This window comes from Coenobita brevimanus, chromosome 68 (genome assembly GCF_032717465.1).
Source record: "Coenobita brevimanus isolate Jiangsu-jjx chromosome 68, ASM3271746v2, whole genome shotgun sequence".
NCBI lineage: Eukaryota > Metazoa > Arthropoda > Malacostraca > Decapoda > Coenobitidae > Coenobita > Coenobita brevimanus.
The window spans coordinates 27,576,021-27,602,905 of NC_137021.1; the positions used below are offsets into that span (position 1 = coordinate 27,576,021).

At 41.4% G+C, this 26,885-nt stretch overlaps 1 protein-coding gene across 1 annotated transcript in view; it reads left to right on the forward strand.

The window, feature by feature from the left end:
• The window catches only part of LOC145405872 (adhesion molecule nephrin-like), a 378,905-nt gene that overhangs the window by 90,154 nt on the left and 261,866 nt on the right, over positions 1-26,885 (forward strand). The window contains exon 8 of the mRNA XM_080277129.1: positions 1,387-1,541. Coding sequence (XP_080133255.1) covers positions 1,387-1,541 — 155 coding nt within the window. The remainder of the gene's footprint in view (positions 1-1,386; positions 1,542-26,885) is intronic.

Genomic DNA, 26,885 nt, shown 5'->3' on the forward strand with positions numbered 1-26,885 from the left:
TGTTGTCGAAATACCTCGAAAAATGATGAATTTTCACCAAACCTTCAGGAAACAGCAACTGTGTGGATGTGCAGAATTCTATTACTTTAGGTGAGGATTTGATCAAAGACAACGAAACGTAAACGCCATATGTTTTTATCACTTGCCTTTAGCAAGGCAGAGCGATAAACTTTTTGATAGTGTGTGTGTGTGTGTGTGTGTGTGTGTGTGTGTGTGTGTGTGTGTGTGTGTGTGTCTTTCTGTCTGTCTGTATGTATGTATAAATCTGTTGCCAAAATATCACGAAAAGTTGTGGACAAATTTTTACCAAACCTTCAGAAAATGCTTTTAGCAACAATGAGGATGTGCAGAACCCTTTTACTCAAGGTCAGGATTTGATCAAAGACAACCGAATGCCAGCCGTCACATTTAAAAAGAATGAGTTTATATATATATATATATATATATATATATATATATATATATATATATATATATATATATATATATAGATAGATAGATATATATAAAACTTAATTCTGTAAAGTCAAACACCTGGTACGAGCGCCATAAGCGTGTGTCCACCTGTTCATTCTTCGACCGTACTATCACTCGGATTATGTTGTGTGATAATCTCTCTTGAGGCTGGGAACATCATAATGTGAAGTGTATAGACAAGAAAGATGATTTTTTGTATTTCAATTACAGTAGGTTCGTCATCGAAAATTGGTAATTTATTATTAAACTCCCTACCTGGTTATCCGTCTATAAAATATATAAGTCTGTAATTATGTTTATTTGTCTACCTATCTAACTATCTGTCTTTCAGTCTATCTCTCTGTGATAGCATCCTTAATTGCCCATCAGGAGCAGAGGGCCCTTAGACTTGGCTGATTTTGTCCCAGCAGTAGATGAGTGACTGGTTGTTCACCTCTGACGGGACAATTTTGTGAGCAACAAACCCAAATTCTTCCCGGTAAAAAATCCTTACCCACTACATTAGGTCAGAGGCTCTTGACCAACTAGAACACCATATGGTGTCAACTAATGTCCGGAACTGTGTCCTGGGAGACAGGAAATGATTCGGCTTGTCACACTGCAAAGCACCAGAAGGTAGTACTACATTAAGTGTGTGAATGGTGGCTGCCTTACGTACCACGGGAAGCTGTAACACAAAATTCAGTAGAAGTCTAATAATGTCTCCCTTGATATACAATGAAAAATGTGCATAACCATTATAACCATTACTATGAACACTATCTTATACAGTACTTTATCAGTGGGATAGAAAAGGCTATAGTAATATACGGTGCATTAACGTACTTTGTATAAAGGTAAATATACTGTACAGTATAATGAGGAGCTTATTAGATAAAGTAAACCACTTCTTCCTCTGACTCTCCACAGTGCGTCCCATTGTAACCCGCTTGGAACATCCACCGCGGTCAGTGAGGGTAGGGCAGCAGTATCAGTTTGTATGCCTCTCAGCTGGGTCTCGTCCACACCCCAACATCACATGGACGCTCGGTAACATCGCCACACTCGCACCCATCATGGCCCAGGTGAGTAGTAGTAGTAGTAGTAGTAGTAGTAGTAGTAGTAGTTGTTGTTGTTGTTGTACTGATAGTAGTTGCAGTATCAGGGTATAATAATAATAATAATAATAATAATAATAATAATAATAATAATAATAATAATAAAAATAATAATAATAATAATAAAAATGTAATAGGCTGCCATACTGAAAGTGTGGAACGTGTTTGAGCGAGTGAGCGAGCAAGTCATGCAGTGCTGAATATTGCCTCATGTGGCTCATCATCTTCCTCTGATATCCTGAGCTATAACACTAAAAAGAACTTATTAGATTACATCAAAAATATTCCCGCCCACTTCCTAAAACCAATACTCCTCTTGTATTAATTTTAGCTCTAGGGCTTGGGACCTAGCAGGTTAATAACGACTTTGCTTTTTGCTCACTCACTATCATTTCTTTCACCAAATCTCTCGGTGCACTCCGATTTGAATCAGAAAGCAGAAATTCAGAGTTTCTTTCATCGATCATGGTATTGCGTTAGTTTGACTCGGATTCAGTCAAAAATTTCCGAAAAAAAACAAACAAACAGAAGGTATTATTTGTTTCGAAAAGGCAAAACCTGGTTGCTCTCAGCTACTCACGAAACTTTAGACCGCTACTTCTTACGCAGCCGGCTGTTACGCTAATCTGCCTTAGAAAAAATCGTTTCCTCGATTTACGGAAAAACTATTGGGAATTACGGGTTATCTATGAAATGAAAATTATGCGATTTCCAAATTGGTGTCTATCTTTCTCGTAAGTTTAAAACTGGCAGAGATATCCAAAAAAGTTCGCTACTGTACTACAGAGTTTTCCTCCCGACCCTTGCCCCCATTTCTTGCTGATGCGATAAATCTTTCGTTGGGGTGCATACACGGTATGTCGGGGGTCCAATCTGTGATTAAATTTGGTATTATCGCTCGCTTCGCTTGCTGGAATAATAATAATAATAATAATAATATTCGACTAATAATAATAATAATAATCTATCTATCTATCTATTGCCTGATGCCATAATCCCGTTAGGGGTGGCCATTTGACTCTTAGTTATTTGTTTTACAGGAAGGGGCACTAACCCTCCACCAACCCACTTGATGACACGTAGGGAGCACGTAATTGTTTGGTTATATGGTTACCACCCAGCGTTGTAAATGGTTTCTTGGCTTACAGGAAACCATTAGGCTTGTCACTCAATGTAAAGCCACCTGTAAAGGAAAGAAAAGCAATAAGAAGTGACAGGAAAGATGGGAGAAACAGGAAGAGAGGAGGGCAGGCACAGAAAAAGAATGATAAAGGCTGAGGAAGAAGTAGGCAGCACTACATCAAGTGAGTGGATGATGGTCGCCACCACCTACCACTATAATAATAATAATAATAATAATAATAAAAATGAAAATCATCTCCATCCTTCTTTCTCCTCCATCGTTCTTTCCTTCAATTCTCTTCTGTCTTTCGTTCATTCTTTCCTTGTCCTTCTGCCTATGGATGACTTTACACTCCCTCTTCTGTCTTTCTTTCCTTCATTCTTTCCTCTTCCTTCTGCCTGTGGGTGACTCTACACTGAGTGACAAGCCAAATGGTTTCCTGTGCACCAGGAAACCATTTACTATGCTGGGTGGTAACCATATAACCAAATGTTGGCGCCTGGTGGTTTAGTGATTAATTATAGCGCTCCAATCGGATTGAGCCGGTGAAGGTTTATATCCAGGGGGTGGTTGGGGTTGATTGCTCATGTAATGCCACTTAGGGATGAGTGAGGCTGGTCACTCTCATCTTAAATGTCGGGACCAACTGCATAGCCCCGGGCTCCTACGCTCCTCATGGGGATATGTAGGATTGGATGATGGACGGATGGGTGGATGGATAAAAATCATCATCATCATCATCATCATCATAACGGTGGTGGTAGTAGTAGTAGCAGCAGTAGTAGCGGTAGTGATGGTGGTGGTGGTGGTGATAGAGTGGCATTTATAAGTCAAACGGAGATAATCATTAGGCTAAGTCCTATGTAAGGTGACTGACATAACAAAGCAGATGCGAAGAAATAATGGAAAAGCTGTTATCGCAGTCCATTACTAAATACGGTAATAGTGGATATAAAACGGCTGCATAAATGTGTACAGGACTTTTGCAACTATGACTTTTCAAGTTTCACGAAGTCATGGGTCAGCTTTCGTTTGAGGGGATGTTCACCTTCACCAAGTTAACGTAAACAGTGTATAGGGCGGCGAAAAACGCGTAGGTTCAAGAGTTCGAAGGTAGGCTATAGCATTTGAAGTCAAGGCGGTTTATAAAGAACGGATATGTTTGAAAAGCCATTCATGGAAGTTTCAGAACCAGAAGCATTGATAAAAGATTGCCATGGTAAGTAAATGTTGGGGGATAAGTGGAAGATTTCGTGAATGAAGGAAACAAAATAATAGAGTAGGGTGGAAGTGAGTGGTGCCAGAGGGAAAGGAGAGTATCCTCTTTGCAGCCATCCTCGATAATTCTGAGGCAAAGTAGAGATGGTGAGTTGAAGTAAATATTATTGCACCTTGAATGAATAATGTATTAAGAAGAATGTGAGAATTCGAAGGTAGCAGTAGGAATAGAAATCACAGAAGACAGTGAAGAAAGGAGGGGCAGACAATGAGAAAGCCAAAAGAAAATAATGGTGGATGATAGAAATGGAAGCATACTATGAGGATGCTAAATATATTTATATATTTTTTAAGCATGGAAGAAGGAACCATAGGCTAGAAGCCCGGAAAATTTGTTCCCTCCAACAAAAAAATAAGAGCAAAACAACAGAGATCCAGAGTCAGTATCATTCACTTCGAAATGCCTGGCCACACTGCGTCTAAAAGATTGAGGGTTAAAGGCAGTATGATAAAGACGGAGGCATGCAGTTCCAGAATACATCTGTTGCATACATGAAAGAATGGGAGCATCGGTTAACTCTCACTGTAGAGAGATGGACGGAAAAAGGATGAGAGTTTGCTGCTAGACAGGTGCTACCCATCAGGGGAGGATCAAATACAATTTTATTTGTATTTGAGGTGTATTTCTTCATATTGTTTTATGTGTTGTTACAGGCAATTTGTGAAGGCGAAAACACCTAATTTGGTTTTATTTTTATAAATTTGTTTTATATTACACTGCCGCTCTTGTTATCTGCAAGAGGCAACGCTGAAAATTCCGTTGTGCACCTCTTCTGATATGTAGGTATATTTATTTGTAACTGTATTTTTGAATTTGGGAATAAAAGTATTTGTATTTGTATTTTTGTATCAAAAGTACAAAGTATTTGTATTTGTGTCTGACCTCTCTCTCTCTCTCTCTCTCTCTCTCTCTATATATATATATATATACATATATATATTTGATCCAACCCTGCTACCCACCGCTGTAATGATGGAGGGATGCAAAGAGACAGTTCAGAGGAGCAGTGACCATTATACTAGCGATAGAAAAAAGACAAAAATGCAATGCTGTGGCGGAGAGACAGATATTTAAGGGAGCAAGTACTGTAAGAGGAGGGGAGTTAATGAGAAGAAAAGCTTTAGACTTCACCTTGTTGAGAAAAGCTGTATGTGGGGAGCCCCCTCTTACGTGCAAGTGGTACTCTACTCTGGGGCGAAATCCCCTCTACAGAGTCAACAATTGTGCGGGGATAGAGAAGGTATGAAGTCGGCATAGCACACCAAATCTTTTGGAAACATGTTCTACGAAAGAGGTAGTATGATCTTTCCAAGATGGATCTCAAGAGAATAAAACTCCAAGTATGCTCAAAGATGATGCAATATTGAGTAGGATATTGGAAAAATTTAAAGAATCCTCATCCAGAAGAATATGATGGGTTGAAAGATTTAAGAAATCAGTTCTTGATATATTTAAGCCAACAAGATTACCTTCACTCCAACACAGATATAAGCCAAGTCAGACATTAGGTGTGCCATAGTTTCAACCCGTGTTTATTGAGGTGACTGCTGAGATTTATGCTGTGAGATGCACATGGAAAGGTGAAGCTTGGAGTCATCAGTGTATGAGTGGGCAAGATTAGATGTCCAGTTTAGAAGGTCACTGATAAATAAAAAAAATTAAGTTGGTGAAAGGACAGAACCCTGAGGACCTCCATTATTGATAGCTCTAGGAGATGAATGATGGTCATCTACAAGAGCAGCTGTAGAACGACCAGAAAGGTAGCTTGAAGAGGAAGGGACAAATAGAAGGATAGAAGCTGTATGAAGGCAGTTTGAAAATTGAAGGATTATTCCAGACTCTATTGAAAGCCTTTCAAATTTCGAGGACAACTGAAATGCATCCGCCAAAGTCCTGGGAGGATAACCAGGACTCTGAAAAGAAGATGAGAAGAACGCTAGTGGAGCGTCCCTGGCGGAACCCAAATTGGCGATCGGAAAAAACTTGTGGTAAGAAAGGTGCTTTACTATTTTTTTTTTTTTGAAGAATTTAAAAAATTAATAATACAGGACATTAAAGCAGGTTGTGCATTTGTAACTCGTATTTCAAACACAGAGAGGCACATAACTATACATGGTATAGAGGGAACGGGGATCGTGTTGAAAGAAGCCTAATTGATTACGTGCTCGTAGAGAGGTCGATGATGGGAATGGTTGCTGATACGAGGGCTGTGAGAGGATGATCTGGAGGTCTGTCAGATCATATGACTGTGGTATGCAAGATCAAGCTGAAAGGAGTGAGGTGGATCAGGAGAGAGAGAAGCAGTTAGGGAGAAGGACTGAAAGTTGAAAAGCTGAGGATCAACGAAATGGCAGATGAATACAGGACCAAGGTAGAGGACGAGTTAAAATTACTGAATTTGAATGAAATGGATCTGGACAGACTATGGCATGCATATAGGGATTGCTTAGTTAGGAATACTAAGCGGTATGTGATGTGGCAAGAGTAACAACAAAGAAGAAAGGTACGGCATGGTGGGATGAGGAGGTAAAGAGAGCTGTGGAGGAAAAGAGGAAGACGTGGCTAAAGTGGTTACAGGATAGGGGTTCAGTTGAAATAAGAACTGAATATGTTGAGAGCAAGAAGCACGTAAAGAGACTAGTGAAGAGGTAAAAAGAAGGAGGTAAATGAGGATCTAGGAAGAAAAGTGAATGCGAACTATTCTGAAAATAGAAAGTTATTCTGGAAAGAGGTGCGGAAATGTAGAAGTGAAAGCGGTAAGAAATGGGATGGTGGGAAGGATGCAGGTGGTAGATTATTAACCCATGGAGATTAAGTAAGGACCAGATGGAAAGAATAATTTGAAAGCCTGATGAATGGGGATAGAGAGAGCAGAGCAGCTGTAAACATGATTGGTTTTGGGGGTGTGCAGAGAAGGAATCCAGTGCCAGGAGACGTGACACTCGCACAGGTGAAGAGTGCTGTGAAGCGGCTGAAAAATGGGAAAGCAGCTGGGGTTGATGAGGTGTATGCAGAGATGCTTAAATGTAGTGGAATGAAGTGCTTGTTGGAGATATGTAAGAAGGCATGGATGAGTGAAACTGTGCCTGCAGAGTGGAAAAAGGCTTTGATTGTACAAAATAAAGGTGAACAAAGTGAGTGTAAGAATTATCATGGCATAAGCTTACTGAGTGTGATAGGGAAGGTATATGGAAGAATTATTATAGAGAAAGTAAGAGAGATATCAGAAGTCCTAGTGAGTGATGAACAGGGTGGCTTAGAGTGGCAGAGGATGTGTGGACCAAATATTTGCAGTGAGACAGATAGTAGAGAAGGCTTGTGAGAAGGACCATAAGGTATTTATGGCATTCATGGATCTGGAAAAAGCATATGACAAAGTGGACAGAGAAGGATTGTGGAAAGTTTTGCGCACGTACGGTGTAGAAGGTAAGCTGTTAGGTGCCATCAAGAGTTTTTATGATGGTAGTGAAGCATGTGTCAGGGTTAATGGGCATCTAAGTGAATGGCTCACAGTCAGTGTGGGCGTGTGACAAGGTTGTGTGATGTCCCCATGGTTGTTCAATGTATATATGGATGGGGTGATGAGAGAAGTGAAAACACGAGTAATGGAGAGAGGGATGGCAGTGGTAATGAATGGTGAAGGATGGAATATCCCAAATTTGTTGTATGCTGATGATGCAGTACTGCTTGCAAGTACCGGACAAGAACTTGGTTGGCAAGTGCAGAGTTTTGCTGATGTCTGTAAGCGTCGTGCCTTGAGAGTAAATATAGAAAAGAGTAAAGTGATGGTTACTGAGAGAGAAGGTGACTCCCAGTGCAATGGAACAGTGAATGGAGAGAGACTGGAATTGGTGAAAGAGTTCAAATACCTGGGTACAGTGATAGAAAAGAGAGGAAAATGTGCAAAAGAAGTTGAAAGTAGAATGACACAAAGAAGAAAAGTAGCTGGTGCAATGAAGGCCTTGGTAAGAAACAGAGGCGTGAGTGTTGCAGCTGCACGAGGCTTACATCAAGGAGTGTTAGTGCCAACTTTAACATTAGGGGAGGCGGTGGCTGAATCGGTAGAGAGGCGGCCTGCTGTCCTAATGGACCGGCTGGGGCAGGGAACAGTGTAAGGATTTGAGTTTCCTAAAAGCAGACTTTCCTGATATACCAGATGACCCGCCGACATGTCGTATAAATACCCCCACTAATACCAATACACCAATCCTGTATGAGACAGCCCTAGCATGTAATCAATATGGACGGTGGGTGTTAGCGCCGAAGTGGTGACATGTGGAGGTGTAGGAGGACTACTGGGCCTTGGGATGGGTCACTACCCCGAGAAATAGGCCCTGAGCCTTTGCCCAGAGTCGGACACGTAATTAAAAAATAAATAAAATAAACAAAAATATATGGATGTGAGACTATGATGTGGCATGAAAATGAAAAGTCAAGAGTAAGAGCAGTGGAGATGGGACTGCTGAGGAATGTATGTGGAGTACAGAGGGTGGATAGGATACGAAATAATGTGATTAGTGAAAGATGTGGAGTGAGGAAGTCGGTGGACACCAGAATTGAAGAGAGTGTACTGAGATGGTATGATCATGTGGAGAGAATGGATAAGAATAGAGTGGTGAAGAAGGTATATCTGAGCAAATTCGAAGGAGGGAGGAGGCGAGATAGGCCAAGGAGAAGGTGGAAAGATATGGTGGATGAGTGTGTGAGGAAGAGAGGTATGGAAGTCGGTGAGGCTCGGGAACTGACAGGAGATTGAGCTGGCTGGATGAATTTTGTGAGGAGATATGCATGATCAGGGATTTTAGGCACCCCTTTTTAACATGGCAACCGTCTGGATTGACTCTGTTGGATACGATATGTGAAGCTACAGAACGTGGTGAATGATTTTGGCGTATCTGATAAAGCCAGGATTCCCGGGGCTTGAATGATGAGTGAATGGAAGCGTGGCCCATTGGATTGGGCAATTTTGGGTTGTCTGGACATTCCTACTCCTCACCCTGCCCTTGGGTTGGAAAGGAGGTCCAGATGATGATGATGATGATGATAAAGCAGTTAGGCGATAGTTCGAGGGCTGACAATCGTGTCCCTCCTTTGGGGCAGGCTGAATGAGATCAAACTTCCAGCAAGAAGGAAAGGTACACGTCGTCTGACAAAGGCGAAGAGTTTGCTTAGGCAGGGTTTAAGGGCAGAAGCAATTTTCTTGAAGACAATAGGAGGCCCATATTCCTTGCTGGTAACCTATTGAGACCAGTGAATACAGAAAGAACAACTGAAGAAATTTTAAGATGTCATGAGGAAGTCAGAGGTGGGTGGTGATGGAGAAACAGCACAGGAATCGTCTGAAGTGGATTTGGATACTGTGATACAGTGGCAGTATGCATTTCCGTACATGCAAGAACGAGGGTTCGCACCCCGCCAGGTAATAAACTTTGGGAGCGTTCTTCCGGACACTTACTGCTTTGGTGAACATAAGGGGTGCTGTGGTTGAATCAGTGTCGCGTACTATAAGGTATGCTTGCACCCAGTCGGCTTGTACCGGCCGATTACACATGGTTCACAGACTACACACACATCCAAAGTCACTCGAACACTACAAACACACTTACAAGCACTTATCACCAGACAACCTAAGCCACTTTGTAGAGATACATACTGTAGGGTGTATCGTCCCCACTTCGGTCGGGATAGGCTGGTCCTGCAGTGGACACTCGAATGGCTGATGATGATGATGAAGATGATGATGGTGATATATGTATATAAATACCCTCTTGCGCACCATAAGTTTTCAATAAGTTTAGATTCCACGCACAGAACCAAAACCTCGCTCAGGCTGGCTCTGCTTGAGCAGCAAGGGAAAATTTTCTATGGCCCAATTTACCCCCGCAAAGTGCGTAATATTGTTATAAATCGCTTCCCATCATCTTTGTTGATGCTTATACTATCAGATAAGAAAAAGAGAACATAAAACAAGTGAATTAGAGTACAGAAATTAAGCCTGAATAAACCCAATTTACATGAAAACTAGCTTCTCATAACTTACCAACAGCATCGTGAACAAATTTTCCCGTGAAGCGCAGTTGCAAAGAACATGTCTATATGCAGAATTTCACAATCTTACTTCTTTAAAAGTTTCAAGTTGATACGTCCAATAGTTTTCGAGCAAATCGAAAAAATCTACAAAAATAGCCCAAAACGTCTGATTTGTTCATTATTTCGTATGTTGTTAGTGACACTGTAACAAACATACATGTAAATTTTTTCCAGTTTTGTAGCCCAAAGGTAAAGGAAGCTCATGATATAATTCACAGTGTTATAACCCTTACTGTTATGGAGAAAATGAATTTTGAAAAGTTACCATGGGTTGCACGTGATGACAGCAACTTTGCTCTGGCCTGGTGGCTGAGTATCATCGTCTTTTGTAACTTTTCTCTTTTCCCCACTTATTTTCACACATAGGTTACTGTTCTTTACAAAAGTATCCATAAGAAATCATCAGCTTGATCTAGCTTTCTTCAGATTTTGATGCAACCTATACTTTACAAGTATAATGACTGAGAGAATAGCAATGAAATCCACCACATTTTCCCTATGAGAAATATATAGTAAACACGCATTTGATACCTTACAATACGATAGTATAAAAAACTAGACATAAAAGCTGGTTACTCATGTCCTCTAGCAGTATTGTGGTGTTTCTTGAGAGGAGATGGAGTTGCAGAGAGGAGGACAGGTACTATCACAGCCTGTGTGTGTGTGTGTGTGAGTATTTGTGATGTGCGAATGTGTGTGTGTGTGTGTGTGTGTGTGTGTGTGTGTGTGTGTGTGTGTGCATGGAGTGATGGCAGTGGTGTCAGTTGTCATGTACTCTCTTTCTGATAAGCCCTTGCGAGACATTGTAGGTTTAGTGTAAAATAGAAGGGGAATGGTAAAAATCGGTTCAGAATTTTCAAATCTGGCTTTCTCTGAAAATATATAGGAAACACTTATACACTTTCTTCACAAGCATACTGCACTATATATAACACAGTATCACTATACACACGTAAGGTATGAATGGTGTGGTAGTAGGAAATGTGGGTTTAAATGCCTGGCCGTGCGCTCACACACCCTTCGAGCCTGACTGTCGGGAGAATACTGAGCTAAATATAAGCCGCTTGCCCCTCTGATAAGCTCCCGGTTGTTGCCATATATTTCCCTTAGACGTGGCTACCCTCAGCTTTGACTCAACCAAATTTGACACAAATCTATCCACAGGAAAAGTTTCTACGACCATTTATAGGGAAGTTACATCATGTTTGTTGCATCATCGGTTACTCTTCAGATTGAATCGCTTTTGACTCATGCTGCATATAAAGTAATCCCTCCAAGATCAGACGTAATAGAGCCAAAGCACCGTCTGGGAGTTGGTTTTATCTGGGACTTGGGAAAATGCCCCTGGACAGGTACTTATAGACCCCCAACCAAACCTAACTTTGAAAGCCACCTAAATAACTCCCTACTGGACATGCACAGCACCTATTTAAGACCCTTGTCACACAAATAAGGGAGAGAAATGATAAAATAAATGAAAAGGAACCAGAGAATGGGAAATTAGAAGCGAGTAAGGAAAATATTTAGCAGTGTACAGGGTATTCATGACACGTTCGTGGCCATTGCGAAGATTAACATGCCTCCTCAATGGCTCTGACAGTGGTGAACGTGCACTAGAAGCACGTTCAGTAATCCAGTGTTGTGCTGCACTTAATCCTTTGCACCGTGAATTATAATTGTTTAACACTGCACATTCTGTTCTTACTTGCACCACGCCAGTTGCAACATGCCTGTGTTTCACTCTGCACTTAAGCCTTTGGACTCTGATTTCTGTTTTCTTAACACTGCATATTCTTTTCGTACTTGCGGCACGCCAGTTTCAACACACCAGTGTTTCACTCTGCACTTAATCTTTTGCACCCTGAATTCTAATTTCTTAAACACTGCACATTTTATTGTTAGCACTGCACAACACTGTAAATTCCCATGTGGTCTAGAAGCGAGTTATTGCCATTTATTCACTGTCAGAGCCAAAGAGTAGGTGTTGCAAGTGGCCCAGAGGTGTGTCGCTGGAACGTGGTGATAGGCTACCCACTGCAGATGACTCTGAAGATAGCTGCAAACTCATGTCCAGTGGAGACTCCACTGTGGCCGATGTGCTGGGCTGGGCTGTGGCTCTGAGGTAGAAGGTATGTCTTGGTGAGGCAGTGGTGTGGAGCCTGGACTGGGCATGGCAGGGGCCATGGGCCTGAAAAAGGTGTCAATGGTTGATTGACGTAAGGAACGGTGATTCTGGTGATTGATAATGTGCTGCCTAAAAGGACGCACTTCCTCCACAATTCCCAGGGGCCCCATCTCCCTGTCCCAGTTTGGGTGTTCCAGGTAGTGAAGAACAAACTCAATGTGCTCCCAGAGTGCGTTCAGCTTGGGGATGGCTGGAGTAGTGGCACTCTGAGAGGAGTCCGCATCATCGTTGCTGACTTCATCGGAATCTTCCAGCTGGGTACTTGTACCTGCAACAGAAGATGCGATCTCGATATGAGACACGATCTGATACCCAGGATCGTCCCCATCATCATCTAGCCACTCACTCACTTTGTCCACGTCCACCTCATCACCAGCCACATGAAGACATGCATGGAAGTCATCCACGTCAAACCCTAGAAAGTCGTGCACCACATCGGCTCCAAGAAGCAGACGAGACCAACCAATTTCCACTCTTGACAGAGACTTCCTTCGATGCACTGGCCCAGTTGTAGATGGCTAACTTGAGGTTGTAGCAAAGAAAGTTTTCCAAAGTCCACTGGCCTCACCTGTTCTATCCCTCCTTGCACTAATCCTCATCCTCAAGGGCAACCATCATCTCATTCAGAAACTTTTGATAGTACAGCCTCTTCGTTGCCATGATCACTCCTTGGTCCATTGGTTGGATGAGAGCAATCGTATTATGTGGCAAGAACAAGCACCTAATGCGGCCATTCTCAGCCACCAACTCCTTGTTAGACAGATGTTCAGGTGCATTGTCCAGAAGAAGGAGAGCCTTTACCTGGTTGCTTGGGATTCCCAGTGTGCGGGTGGTCTCCTTGACGAAATGCTGGTGAAACCAGTCTTTAAAGATCTTGCTGTGAACCAAGCCTTCACAGAAGGGTACCAAACAACAGGAAGGACATCCATCAACCCACGAATGCACCGAGGCTGCTTTACATGGCCAACAATAATGGGCTTGAGCTGGTGCATGCCGTTAGCATTGGCACAACACAGCAGATATCCATTGCTTGGAGAGCATGCATCCAGGCAGACGCTTCTCTATCTCCTCTGCTAGGGCTTTCGTGGGCAGCGAACGATGAAACAGACCAGTCTCATCAGCGTTGTAGACTTGACTGAGAGTGAGGTGCTCCCTGTTGATCAAGCCCTTCACCTTCTGCCGAAACTCTTCTACTCCATCCTCGTTTGTGTCCAAAGCTTCGCCATGGTCCTTATGGGTAGTAAGGCCATGCCGTAGTTCGAAGGCAAAGAACCAACCCTTGGATGCCTTGACGTCTGGGGGGTTGCGTAACCATATGCACTTCTCTGTGGCAGCCTTCAGCTCCATGCCACACACCAGCACACCAGCAGCACGTTGTTGACAGTATGAAATCAGCGTGGAGCGGTCGACTTCTGCAAACCTGGGAGGGTATGTAATCTTCCTCTGCACGTCTTTGATGCGAAGTTTGCCATGAACTGGGTGAGTTTGTCCTGGGATTTCTTGATATCAAACAAGGTACAGCGGGCCAGGTTGAATTCATGGAGGATGCGGGAGGTCAACCATCCCACGTCCACTTTCTCCAATATCTCCCTCTTCTTCTCCAGAGTCAGAACCACTCATTTCCTTTTGTTGGGCAGTGGGGCCATTGTCATCCATACGAGTAAGAGGCATCAGAGGAACAGCAGGGCCTGCGGCAGGTAGGGCACCACCACAAAATCAAGCGCATGGGCAACCATAGTGACGAGCATGCAGTCACAACGGTAGGTAGGTGGGAAATGGGAGGATGCAGGGGCGCTTTAGCAGACGTCTGAGGAACTACGCTCCCAAACACAGCTGTTCGTCACCAGGCAGCAAATAAAAAGCTGGGATGAACACATGTTGGCTTCTTTTTCCCATTTTTATGTGTCTGAGGACCCGAGCCCATAATGTCCGGGACTTAGAGTGTCCAGGACTTGGGCATCTGGGTAAGGGATTACAATCAATCAATCAATCATTTCCTGTGGCACCCTACGGGATGCATAGGGCCTCGTTGAACTCTCTCCATCAATATTTGTCTCTTGCCATCTCCTGCAGGTCCCACCAACACTCCTCTCCTGCTTCTCTTTTCATTGTCCTCAACCAGGTTTCCCTCGGCCTACCTCTACCTCTTCTTCCTTTAGCAATCCACTCTGGCACATCCTGAATTAAACTGCATTCTTTTCTGTATATGTGCCCCAGCCACTTCCAGCGAGACAGTCTCACATATTCATTAACTGGTTCAACTCTCGTAATATCGCTTACTCTTTCATTTGTAACTCTGTCTTGCCACTTTACCCCAAGAATCCATCTTAGTATGATATTCTCAAATCCTAATACTTTCTGATCTGTTGCAATTGTACTGTACCATGACTCGCCCATATATTAAAATTGGTCTAACCATTGACTTGTAAATTTTCACTTTAGTATGTACCGAAAGCATATTATTATTCCAAACAGATTTCAACATTCCAACAGCTCGCCAAGCCTGTCTAATCCTCCCCTCAGTTTCACTGTTTAATGATCCATTAGATGATACAATTATATTACTGTATATACTGTATATATATATATATATATATATATATATATATATATATATATATATATATATATATATATATATATATATATATATACAGTATATATATATATATATATATATATATATATATATATATATATATATATATATATATATATATATATGTGTGTGTGTGTGTGTGTGTGTGTGTGTGTGTGTGTGTGTGTGTGTGTGAGTGTGAGAGGGGGAACTCCTAAAATCCTGGAACTGATAAAAAATGACTTAATTAAAAAAATTACAGCAATCCATTATAGTTCTCCTTAAAGTATTCCCCTTGAGATGCTATACACATGTCCCAGTGCTTTTCCCATTTCTGGAAACACTTACTGTAATCGTCTTCTGTCAGTTTGTCGAGAGACTCCATTATTGATTCAAGGATTTCTTCTAAGGTGTCAAGTCTTTTACCTTTTAGTTGTAACTTACTATTGGACAATAAGAAAAAATCAGAGGCCGTGAGATCTGGGGAATATAAGGGGTGCGGAGCAAAAACTATTTTTTTTTTTTACGATAAATTGCTGAACTGACAACGTGGTGTATGATTGGGTGTTGTCTTGATGCAAAAAGCTATTGGGTGCACTACTCACCTGGTCGTTTTTGATGCTTTTGCTATACGCCTCAGCATTGTAATGTAATACTGTTGGTACACAGTCTGTCACAGGATACTATTTATGGACAACTCCCTCAAATCTGCCATAGTGGTCTGACGAGGAAAATCGCAGAAATAACGTGCACCAACAAACATAAACCGGTAGAAATGCTGACTTGACACTGTCAATTTGATGTCACGTGGCAGAATAAGTCACCAGTCAGCACGCAAGTGGTGCCCACTGGCGCAGCAAGGAAACATGCCTTCTTCCCGTGCTGTTGATTTGTTCTAGGGAAAATTTTGGTGTCCCCTTGTTTATCTATCTAACTATATCTATATCTGTAGATAGATAGATGCCTAGATAGGTAGATAGATAAACAGCTGATAGAAGGATAGGTAGATATATAGATATAGATACATGTAGGATCGGACTGCCTCGCACTTGCTAAAATAGTAGCCGTTTCTGACCCGGGCTTCAATTTGCTCGAAACCAACGATTTATGTCTTAATACAGCGAATGGGAACTTTGGGTCGAAACACACCTTTAGAAATTTCAGTGAGCAAGAAACTGAAAGGGCCCATTGATGACCATGACCAGTTGCCATAAGCATGCCAGGTTTCATGGAAATTGTTTCTTCAGTTTTGAGTTCCCTACACATGTAAAACACACACACACACACACACACACACACACACACACACACACACACACACACACACACACACAGAATTATGCATATATATATATATCCACAAAAGAACAGGGATAAGTGGACCGGGAGAAGACCAAATGGAGTAACAAAGAATGAAATCGACTTCATTACAGCAGATAAGAATAACACGATCACAAATGTCACAGATATCACCAAAGTAAATATAGGTAGTGATCATAGAATGGTGGGTTGCACAGCCAGATTCAATTTCAGAAGTGAAAGAAAGAAGATGATTAAAGATAAAAAGATATGGCAAATAATAGTAAACGAAAACAAAAAAATCTTTCAGTTGGAAATAAAGAACAGAGTTCAGGCTGTAAGTAATGCTGAATGTGACACTGATGAGCTGAATGACAGACTAACAAAAGTGCTAAGAGAATCAGCGGAGGTAGTAGGAAAACCTAATACAACTAAAGCCAAGAAATATTCAGAAAAGACATTCGAGCTCTTGAAAAAACGAAGGAATTGAAAGTAAAAACAAAGAAAGACGAAATAGAACGAACGGAATTAAATAAGCTTATCAACAAAAGACAAAGAGAAGAAAGAAGGAACTGATACATGGACCAGATCAAAGGAACCATAAAAAATGGAATAAGTCTGAAACAGGTCAGAAGTAAAATGGCACTAGGTAAGCAACAAATGACATCACTGAAACAAAAAACCCGTTAAAATCATTAAATGCAGAGATAAGATGGTGAAGAGGGTTGAAGAATTTTACAAAGAACTGTATGCACCAAAGACAGTAATACCAATAACTAACTTTTCAGTTGACACAAGTGAAATACCTGAGGTAACACCAGACGAAGTAAATATTTGTCTGAATAATATGAAAAGAGGGAAGGCTTCGGGAGAAGATGGAATAGTAACAGATTTACTGTTGGATGCAGGAGTAGATGTACAGAATAGGCTTGCTCACTTATTTTCCCACTGTATAAAACAGAAGAAAATTCCCAAAACATGGTGTAATGCAATAATTATTTTACTCTACAAAAAAAAGTGACTCAAAAGATCTTAATAACTATCGACCCATTAGCTTATTATTAGTCATATACAAACTCTTCACGAAAGTCCTTACGAACAGAATAACAACAATTTTGGAGGAAACCAACCCCGTGAACAGGCAGGATTCCGTAGCGGGTACTCGACCACTGATCATCTACATACAATGAATCAGCTAATTGAGAAAACTACAGAATATAATAAACCACTGTGCTTAGGTTTTGTTGATTACGAAAAGGCTTTTGATTCAGTGGAGCACATAGCAATTATAAATTCATTGCGAGAACAATGAGTGAATGAGAACATTGTAAAACTGCTCGGAAACATATATAAAGAGGGAACTGCAACAGTAAATTACATAAGGACTCGGAAAAAACTGAGATTGAGAAGGGCGTGCGTCATGGAGATACGATTTCACCAAAATTATGTACAGCATGCCTAGAAAGTATTTTCAGAAAGCTGGACTGGGAATACAAAGGAGTGAACATAGATGGAGAGAAGCTAAACCATTTAAGATTTGAGATGACATTGTTCTAATCTCAGAAACAGCGGAGGCATTGCAAGAAATGTTAAATGACCTGAACAGAGAAAGTCTGAAAGTAGGACTGAAGATGAACCGGAGTAATTCTATGTTTAATCCACAAACACCAAAGAGCGTCATCAGAAAAAGCGACGAAATTCTTGAAGAAGTTGAGGAGTACAACTACTAGGGACAAATATTAAAATTAACGAAAGATCATGATAGCGAAACAAAAAGACGTATAACAATTGGATGGAAAGCTTTCGATAAACATGAGACATTAGGAAAAGTAGCTTGCCAGTTTGTATGAAATGAAAAGTATATAACGAATGTATAATTGCAGCTATGACGTATGGTTATGAGCAGGGGCGTACCTTGAGATTTGAGGGCCCGGGGGGCTAGGTTCTTTGCGGGGCCCCCCTCCAGGAGGGGGGGCCCCCGCAAAGAATCCAGCCCCGCTAATTATCAAAACTTATCTAATATCTCAGCCGGGATTGTCGGGAAGATAAATATATATAACTTTAAATATTAATAAAGAAGCTAGTAATTTTTAAGGCTTTTGGGGGCCCCCCTCAATTGGGAGCCCGAGGGACAGTTTCAAATAGACCCCCCCCCTCAGGTACGCCACTGGTTGTGTGACCTGGAAACTGACAAAATCAATTGAAAATAAATTAATCCGTCCTCAGAGAGCAATGGAAAGGTCAGTGTTGGGAATATTTACGAGACAGGAAAAGATCAACTTGGATGAGACAGCAGACTAAAGTCAAAGGTCTTATAGAAGTTATAAAAGAACAGAAATGGAGGTGGGTAGGGCATATAGCAAGAATAAGGGATAACCGATGGAGTAAGAGGCTGACTGACTGGACACCTAGAGATTGTAAGCACAGCAGAAAAAGGCCAGACAGGAGATGGAGAGATGAGATAGAGAAATTTCCAGGGAAAACGTGGCAAAGATTGGCTCAGTCAAGGAATTCGTGGAAAAGGTTGGGGGAGGCCTTTGTTCAGCAGTGGACTAGTTATGGCTGATGATGATGATGATATATATATATATATACATACATACATATCTATCTATCTATATCTATCTCTATCTATCTATCTATATCTATCTATCTATCTATCTATCTATATATATATGTATATAATATATATATATATATATATATATATATATATATATATATATGGTACAGTAGTACAGTGTGCGTTTCGCAGCTGGTGAGCGCGGGCTCACCTCCCGCCAGAGTTGTAAAAACTGTGGGAATCGTTCACCAAGCCACTTGCTACTTTGGCGGACACAAGGGGTGCTGTGGTTGAACCAGTGTCGCATACTAGTATGCTTGGACCCAGTCCCCTTGAGGCGGGCCGATTACACTTGGTTCACAGACTACACACACACATCCAAAGCCACTACAACACTACAATTACACTTACAAGCACTTCTCACCCTACATACAGTCTCTACCAGACAGCCTAAGCCACTGTGTAGGGATACATTGGCTATATCGTCCCTGCTCCGGTAGGGATAGGCCGGTCCTCCAATGGACCTCAGCGGCTGCTGTTGCTGCTGCTGCTGATATATATATATATATATATATATATATATATATCTTTCTGTATAATGTGTGTGTGGGTGTATTCACATTTTATATATATATATATATATATATATATATATATATATATATATATATATATATATATATATATATATATATATATATATATATATATATATATATATATATATATATATATATATATATATATATATATATATATATATATATATATATATATATATATATATATATATATATATACACGATGGAAAAACATGAGACCTCCCATTGGAATACGTGGTAAAGAGGTCTCAATACAATCTGCCTTTTAGCCTTTATGATAACTAATAGCATCAAATGGCGGTATCTGGCAAACCTTATAGCCTAGGGATACCCACAGACAGCAAAATCCCCTCAGTGCCCTGCTTCTGGTCAATGGGAGTGTACGTCACTCTGTGTGGTGCGATTTTTTGGCGGTGTAACTTTGTGCCACGAGTGTTTTAGCTTCCCAGTTACTTTAAACAATCTTAATTTGGGCTGGAAGTACCACGACCAAAGAGGAAAGCGCTCGTATATTGGCTCTGAGGGAGGATATGTTAAAATAAAGGAGATATGTTGGCGTGTTGGGCGTCCCACAGCAACAGTGATGAGAATTTTGGTGGCTGGGCGGGATCTACCAGCCAACCAAGTTCCTCCACCAAAACCGAAGCCAGGAAGGCCTAGGAAGACTTCCCCTAAGACTGACAACCTTTTGAGACTTGCAGTGTTAAAAAAATCCATCAATAACATCCACAGAACTAAAGAAAATGTACCCAAAGTTGCTGGAAAACGTGGCTTAACGCACAGTACGTGAAAGGCTGCTGCGCCATGTGAATCTCCCCTCACGCCGTGCTGCTGTGAAACCCTTGATTACAGATCAAAGGAAGCGCCAACGACTACATTTTGCACAGACTTATAAGGACTGGATTGAAGAAAAATGGCTCAGTGTGTGTTCTTCAGACGAAAGCACCTTTCGGTGTGTTCGTGTGTGTGTGAAACGTGTCAGAAGGCCTGCAGGTGTCAGCCGATACCACCCATGCTACACTGCCAAGGTAGTGAAACACCCAGCTTCGGTGATGGTGTGGGTGATTTTTAGTGGTTTACAGGGTGCTGGGGACTTGTTTTTTCTCTCAAGGAATACAACCATGCGGTGACAATTATCTGGATGTTCTGAAAGACAATATGCACCACTTTTTTTACCTTCACCGCCCCTAGGGGGTCTTCATGCGTGATGGAGCCCCATGTCACAAGGCCAAAGTCATCTCTGACTTCTTGGAGGAGTGTCAAATCCCTGTACTTGAGTGGCCAGGAAACTCTCCAGACTTAAATCCAATAGAGAATGCCTGGGCGCACATTAAGGAGAGGTTGGCCACTGTGCATACCATCTCAGTACCAGAGCTGCAGCAGGAGATCACACGGGTTTGGAGGGACATCGACGTCTCCTACTTTGAGTCACTGGCTAGGAGCATGCCACAGGGTCTTCAGGAGGTCATCAGACTTAAAGGGGACATCACTAAATACTAGAGTGAGTAAAAAATTTGACATTTTTATTACAATAACCCATTTTTCTACATGTTTTGTTGTTTTTCACGTACTTGCTTCTGGAGGTCTCATGTTTTTCCAGCGACACTATATATATAATCTCTCATCTCATCAGCCGTTTGAATGTCCACTGCAGGTCCGGCCTATCCAGTCCGAAGTGGGGACGATACATCCAATGTATCTCTACCAAGTGGCTTAGGCTGTCTGGTAGAGGCGGTATGTACTGTAGGGTGAGAAGTGCTTCTAAGTGTAAATGTTGTGCTGGAGTGGCTTTGGATGTGAGTGTAGTATGTGAACCAAATGTAATCGGCCCTCGCAATCTGACTGAGTGCAAGCATACTTTATAGTATGTGACACTGGTTCGACCACAGCACCCCTTATGTCCGCCAATGCAGTACGTGGCCAGAAGAATGCTCCCAAAGTTTATTACCCTGGCAGGGCGCGAACCCTCGTTCTTCACTGTACGAAAAGGCACACTTTACAACCGTATCACAGAGGCTCCTAATATATAGAAATATTAATAACCCTGCTATTATGTGTGGAGTGACGCGTATGGATTGAGTGCGAAATGATGAAGTGTGAAGGAGAACTGGAGTTGTTCAGGAGATGGCTGGTAGAGTTGAGCAGAGGGTGTTGCGATGGTTTGGGCATATGGAGAGAATGGATAATGAGCGATTGGTGAAAAAGATAACTAGATCTGATGTGAGAGGTGTAAGGCTGAGAGGAAGACCACGAATAGGATGGATGGACAGTGTGAAGAGAGCACTGGATGCGAGAGGGATGTCTGTTGAGCAAGGAAGAGTGGCTGTGCGTGACAGAAATAAATGGAGAGAAATTGTGAATGACTAAGTGATGACACAGCCCTGAGGGGATATTCTCCCGCATTTGGTCTGATCAGTTAGTCAGGTCAGGTGTGGGTAAGGGGATGGGTTTGTTATGATGTGGCAGGGGTAAACCGGCTCTGCTGTCGGGCCCTGCTGCGGATGTCACTGATTGCATTGCGCAGTTGACCCTTGTGCGGTGTGGTGCGGTGAGGATCTGTCCGTTCTCCCCTTGAGGCTAAGATGCGAGTGAATGTGAATGGATGAGTAAATGGGGAGTGTGTCGTCCTGTCTCGGCTACCTCCCTTTCCTTGGGGGAAGCAGCCTAGGTATATAGATAGATAGATTACTAATAAACTACCTCCCCTGGAAGTGAGAAGGAATGTTGCCTCCCTTGCGTAATTTTACAGATATTTCTACAGCAAATGCTCGAACGAAGTTGCGTCCATAGTGCCACCTCTCCATGCCTTCCCTCGTGCTACATGGGCAGCTGGCAGCGCTCATGACTGGAATGTCACTCAGCCATACTGCAGAACTTCTGCCTATCAGAATTCTTTCATTCCCCGAACTGTATCTCTCTGGAACTCGCTTCCCCAGAGTTGTTTCCCTCCAGACTTCAACATACTGCTGTTCAAGTCTAACTGTTACAGATATTTCATGAACAGCGGACACCAGTAATCTGGTGCTTGGATATATAGTTTTTTTATTAATTTGTTTTTCCTTCCTCCGTTCTGTTTTTATATATATATATATATATATATATATATATATATATATATATATATATCTATACCTATCAATCTATCTATCTATATATATATATATATATATATATATATATATATATATATATATCAATCTATCTATATATATATTTATATATATATACAGGTATAGATAGATAGATAGCTATATATATATATATATATATATATATATATATATATATATCCATCATCCAATCCTATATTGCCCCATGAGGAGCGTAGGAGCCCGGGGCTAGGCAGTTGTTCCCGACATTTAAGATGAGAGTGACCAGCCTCACTCATCCCTGAGTGGCATTACATTTTTTTTTTCATTTATGTGTCCGACTTCTGGGCATAGGCTTCACAGCCTGCTCTCAAGACCCAGTAGTCCTCCTACATACCATACATCTCTCTACATGTCACCACTTCGGCGCTAGCACCCACCGTCCATATTGAATACGTGCTAGGGCCGTCTCATGCAGGACTGGTGTATTGGTATTAGCGGGGGTACTTTTATGACATGTCGGCTACCTGGTAGATCAGGAAAGTCTGCTTTTTTATGAAATTCAAATCCTTAAACTGTTCCCTGCCCCAGCCGGGATTCGAACCTGGGCCTGGGACTGCAGGCCACCTCTCTACCGATTCAGCCATCGCCTCCCCCTAATGAGCAATCAACCCCAACCACCCCTTGGATATAACCCTTCACCGGCTCAATCCGATTGGAGCGCAATAATTACCCACTAAACCACCAGGCGCAAAAATTTGGTTATATGGTTGGCACCCAGCATTGTAAATGGTTTCCTGGTGCACAGGAAACCATTTGGCCTGTGACTATGTGTAGAGTCACCCACAAGCTGAAGGAAGTGGAAAGAGTGAAGGAAAGAAAGAGAGAAGAGGGAGTGTAAAGTCACCCGTAGGCAGAAGGACAAGGAAAGAATGAAGGAAAGAAAGACAGAAGAGAATGGAAGGAAAGAAGGATGGAGAGGAAAGGGCAAACACCCGAGAGTAGCACTAAATCCTGTGAGTGGATATATATATATATATATATATATATATATAATAGCGAGGTGTTCAGGAAGTTAGCCAAAGAAACCTTGATGGACTCTGAAAGAACAATAATGGCCCCCAGTCCCGTGCAGCCCTTAAATGGGCAGGGGGTGCTAAGAATCTCACGGTTGCCTCAATTACAATCTAATTCCTTTGTTAATCCAAAAAATACAATTAAAATTGGTAACTGGAATGTGAGAACGCTGAGTCATGACGGTAAAATCGATGAGTTAGTGAAGGTTTTTCAAAATTACGGACTTGATATTTGTGCTCTGACAGAAACTAGATTAACTGGAGTCGATAAGTTGGATTTGGATGATGGTATACGTTTATTGATATCTGGCCGACAGGACGGAATGCATTATCAGGGAGTAGGATTGTTGCTGGGTTGTAAGGCAAATAAGGCTTTATGTGAGTGGGATCCTATAGATGAGCGATTGTTATACGCACGCTTTAAATCAAATCATGGCAACATCAGTCTGTGTGTTATGCACCTACTAATGATGCACTCGATGAAAGGAAAGACACATTTTATGAAAAGTTGCAAGAAGGAGTAGGAAGGGTACCTAGACATGATGTTTTGATCTGCGTTGGAGACTTGAATGCAGTAATGGGCTGTTCAAATGAGGGATTTGAGTCACGTATGGGTAAGATGGGAGTTGGTAGTAGGATGAGTGAAAACGGAGTGAGGTTTGGAAGCTTCTGTCTAGCAAATGACTTAGTCATCGGGGGGACACTCTTTCAGCATTGCAATATACACAAGACAACTTGGGTGTCGCCGTGTGGAAAATATAAAAATCAGATTGATCACATCGCTATCAGTAGGAGGCATAGAAGTTCTCTGCTAGATGTTCATGTTAAGCGGGGAGCGGATATTGGTAGTGACCATCAACTCAACATTGCAAAAATAAGGTTTAAACTTAAAAATCAGAAGAAGGAAAAATCTGGTGTTGGTAGATACGATATTGTTAAGCTTAGAAGGGAAGGAGAAGAAAAGGAGGAATTCAGATTAGAATGCAGAAATAGGTTTTTGGTGTTGGAAACGTTGGAAGAGGGGGAGAGAAGTGTAGATGAGATCTGGGAGGATGTGAACAAAGTTTTGCATGAGACTGCTGAATGTACGATTGGAAGAAGATAGATTCAGGAGAAAGAAATGGATATCAGAGGAAACGTGGGATATGATAAAAAAGAGAGGTGAGGCTAAATTGAGGAGTGAGATGCAATGCGTTGATGAACGAGAGATTGAATTAGCAAGAGCTGCGTACTGGAGTTTGAATTCAGAAGTAAGAAGGTTAGCTAGGAGAGATAAAAGAAGATGTGTGGATGAAAAGGTTGCAGAGACTGAAATCTTAATAAAAAAAAATGATGGACAGAGTCAAAGAATAGCATATGAATCGATTAGAGAACTGAGTGGTAATGCAGGTAAACGCAAGGAAATACCAGTTAGAGACAGGGAAGGAAATTTATTGACCAAAGATGGAGATATTAAAAATAGATGGAAAGAGCATTTTGAGACAGTTCTTAATAGACCAATACCACCAGAAGAGGATATACCGTCTGCTCAGGAAGATTTAAATATAGAAACAGGAGAATTGAGGCTGGCAGAAGTGGAGAAAGCAGTAAAACAGTTAAAGAATAATAAGGCACCAGGGGAGGATGGTTTATTTCCGGAAATGTTTAAAGTGGAGGGGGATAGATTAATAATGATCTTGACCAAGCTATTCAATAAGATATGGGTGACGGGGTTACTACCATCAGTTTGGAAGAATGGTGTAATTGTTAAAGTTCCGAAGAAGGGAGACCTGAGTGAATGTGGTAATTGGAGGGGAATCTCTTTGTCACCGATAGCTTTGAAAGTTTTCAGTAGAGTGTTGTTAAATAGGTTGGAGCCGGTGGTTGAGGGTATTCTGAGGGATGAACAGGCTGGTTTTAGAAAGGGACGTGGTTGCAATGATCGGATCTTTATAGTTAGGCATTTGATGCAGCAAGTTAATGAAATGAGAGTACCGTTAAGTCTTTGTTTTGTTGATTTTGAAAAGGCTTTTGATAGTGTTTCGAGAGAGACTATGGGGAAGATCATGAGACATTATGGAATACCAGAGGAGTTTGTGAGGGTCATTATGAACACGCATGAGGACACATTTTGTAAAGTGATGGTTGATGGTTGTCTGAGTGATTCGTTTGAAGTCAAGTCCGGAGTAATTCAAGGTGGTGTTCTATCGCCTTTACTATTTATATTGGTCATTGATTACATTATGAAACGCGTTGGAACAGAAACCGGTGCAGGTATACTTTGGGGAGAGAACAGGAAACTTTTGGATTTAGATTATGCAGATGATATAGTTTTGATTTGTGATGGGCCAGAAGAGATGCAGAGAGTGTTGGACTGTTTGGTGAGTGAAGGTCGCAAGGTGGGTTTGGTTATTAATTGTGGAAAAACTGAAATAATCAATATGAATATGGAAAATGCGCAGGAATGTGTAATTGGAGGTATGGTTGTAAAGCAAGTTGATAGGTTTAAATATTTAGGTACTTATTTAGCCAAGGATGGTTCTTTGAACTTTGAATTCGAGGAAAGGTTAAAGAAGGCTAATCAGGCAATGGGAATGATTAAAAATATTTGGAATAATAACAATTTTTCTGTGCATACAAAAATCAAACTTTATAAGGTAATGGTTAGGAGTATCTTAATTAATGGACACGAGTCTTGGTACAGCACAGTGACTATGGAAAATAAATTCTTGGTGTTTGAAAGAAAAGCACTTAGAAGAATATTAGGAGTTAAGTGGTGGGAAAGGATACCAAATAGTAGAATTAGAGAAAAAACTGGAGTGCAGCCGGTCGATGAATATGTTAGGTTCTCACGATGGAAGTGGCTAGGACATGTGTATAGGAGACAGGGAATAGTACGAGGTACACCAGGGTGGGTGGCACTTGGTAGGAGAGGTAGAAGAAGGCCAAAAGAGACGTGGGTGAGGACAATGGGACGGGAAGCTGGAGATGAGTGTTGGGGAGATCTTGAGGAGTTAGCACAAGATAGAATGTGGTGGTGTGAGTTCATCGAGGCCCTATGCATCCCCGAGGGTGCCACAGGAAATGATTGATTGATTGAGTGATTGATTGATATATAATAGCAGATAAGAATATCACTGTCACAAATGTCATAATTATCAACAAAGAATATGTAGGAAGTGAACATTGAATGGTGGGTTGCACAGCCAGATTCAGTTTCAGAAGAGAAGGAAAGAAGATGATTAAAATTAAAAAGATATGACTAATATAAGGTAACGAAAACAAAGCAGCCTTTCAGTTAGAAAGTACGAACAAATTTCGGGACTAAGTAATGCTGAATGTGACATTGTATTGAATGACAGACTAATAAAAGTAATAAGAGAATCAGCTGACATAATAGGGAAACCTAATGCAACCAAAGCCAAGAAGTACTTGGAAAAGACACTCG